The sequence below is a fragment of the Papaver somniferum genome, chromosome 4 (assembly GCF_003573695.1).
Source record: "Papaver somniferum cultivar HN1 chromosome 4, ASM357369v1, whole genome shotgun sequence".
Lineage (NCBI taxonomy): Eukaryota > Viridiplantae > Streptophyta > Magnoliopsida > Ranunculales > Papaveraceae > Papaver > Papaver somniferum.
In genome coordinates this window covers 90506304-90508591 of record NC_039361.1, presented here as the reverse complement: position 1 = coordinate 90508591, position 2288 = coordinate 90506304, and the positions used below count along the sequence as shown (strand labels likewise).

Here is a 2288-nt window from a genome sequence, read left to right as displayed (position 1 = left end):
TGGAGTATTTCTTCATGAGAGTTTCAACAGACCGGTTGAAAAAAATGGTAACCTCCATCACTAATGATTGCTCTTGGCATACCAAATCGAGAGAAAATATTATCTCTAACAAACTTGATCACAACGTGGCGATCGTTTTTCTTGGTATCTACTGATTCAACCCACTTAGAAACATAGTCAACATCTAATAAAATGTAAAAGTTGCCATAGGAACTGACAAAAGGGCCCATAAAATCTATACCCCACACATCAAATAGTTTTATTATTAATATAGGACTAAGCGACATCATTTTTGGCGGGTCAACTTCCCTAACTTCTGACATCTCTCACAACTTTGACAAAATAGGTGGGAGTCCTTAAACAGTGTTGGCCAATAAAGACCAGATTGTAAAACCTTTGCAGCTATTTTCTTAGAACTAAAGAGACCCCCATAAGCTCTAGAATGACAAAAAGTTAGGACACCGGAGTTCGTTGTCAGGAATATAACAACGGATGATTTGATCAGGGCATTATTTAAATAAGTACGGATCATCCCAGAAAAAGTATTTAATCTCAGACAAGAATTTAGCTCTATCCTGTTTAGACCAATGGTCGGACGACCTAGGATGGTTGGGATATTGATATCTTGACTAGAGACTGGTTGAATGTCTAAAATTACAAAGTCAACTGGATAGATAAAGTTTTCTACCTGAACCAAAACGTCTCCAATAATTCCACGTAGGATTTTGACTGACCTATCGGCTAACTGTATTCTTATCCTAGTTGGTTTCATCTCACCTAGTCCAAGTTTTTCATATACCGAGAACGATAAAAAATTCACACTAGCCCCAAGATCTAAAAGAGCATTTTCTATCTTTTGGCTACCTATAACACATGTCACAGTAGGACAACCAGGATCTTTAAATTTTACTAGGTACTTTTGTGAGATTTGGAACTAACTTGTTAGGTCAAAAATGCCTTTTTATGGACACTCACGTCTCTCTTGACAGTGGACATCTCTTTTAGGAACTTGGCCATGTCCGGTACATGTTTTATTGCATCTAACAAGGGCAGGTTGATCTTAACTTGCTTCAAGATATTTAGGATTTCAACGTATGTACTAGGCTTTTTCTCAGGAAATGGTGCAGGTGGTATGTACATTCTCTCAGGGATATTTTACTCACTTGGACTCTTAGCACTCTCAGGCCCATTAGGGTCTTTAGACGAAGTTTGGTCAACCTCAGTCTCTTTTTCAGCTGGACTACTATCCTTAGGTGGTTCTACCGAGTTTTCTAGAGTTGTACCATTCCTAAGGGTGATAACTGCTTTGATATGTTCATTGTGGTTAGAACTACTCGACTCATTAACCTGGTTAACTCCTTTTGGATTTGGATTCGATTGGCTAGGAAATCTCCCATTTTCTCTATCATTTAGCCTACTCGAAAGTTGACTTATCCGAGTCTCTAAGTTGTTAATTGTCTGGTCACTATTTTGTTGGTACCGTTGACTTGTCAGGACAAAGTCATCGAACTTCTGACCAAATTTATCAAACCTCTGACTTAAAAGGTTAATACTTTTGGTAGCCTCGGCATTGTTTGTAACACTATGTTCAATAAAGAGGTTTAGATTTTCCTCTAGAGATAACACTTTTTTATTAATTGGACTTGGTTCTTGGACTTGAGCTTGGTTCTTAGAAAAACCTGGTGGTGGGTTTCTAGATGGGCACCTTGATGGTTACCTTTAGACCATGAAAAATTAGGGTTATGTGTCCAACCAGGGTTATAGGTATTAGAATAGGGATCAAACTTGGGTCTACCCTCAAATTTAGAGTTCATACCACCATGTAGGACAATAACATGGTCACGGGTAGTTTCAGTTGGGTAAAACAAGGGACAGTAAGGTCCAATATGACTTTGATCACCACAAATGGTACATGGATAGATTCCGGGCTCACTTTTACAGCTCATAGTCTGGTTAGACCCTTGGTTCATCTCTAAGGCCTCTAGACGCCTAAGGATATCTGACCCATTATCGACTCTATTGACCCTATGGATAGGGTTTCTAGTTATTTTGGGATCCTCATTGAATCCCATTGACGATTATTTTCATCTAACTCGTTGAACTCGTCAAAATATTCATCTGGGTCTTGATGGGTAAATTCTCCACCACTCATTGTTTCTACCTGCATTCGGGTTTCACTATCAGGGCCTTCATATAAGATTTGGGCCATGTGGTCCTTCTCAAATCCATGGTACGGGAATTGATATAACACTTCATTAAACCTTTATGTGTAATCATGTAGGCTCTCA

General features: G+C 38.8%; 1 protein-coding gene across 1 annotated transcript; it reads right to left on the bottom strand.

Annotated features, from left to right (window-relative positions):
- Positions 1–1155: 1155 nt before the first annotated feature.
- LOC113272792 lies at positions 1156–2072 on the bottom strand. Its single transcript, XM_026522590.1, has 2 exons — positions 1786–2072; positions 1156–1693 (listed from the first exon to the last, which is right to left on the bottom strand). The coding sequence occupies exons 1-2, from the start codon at positions 2070–2072 to the stop codon at positions 1156–1158; spliced, it is 825 nt and encodes a 274-aa protein (XP_026378375.1).
- Between the last annotated feature and the right edge of the window lie 216 nt (positions 2073–2288).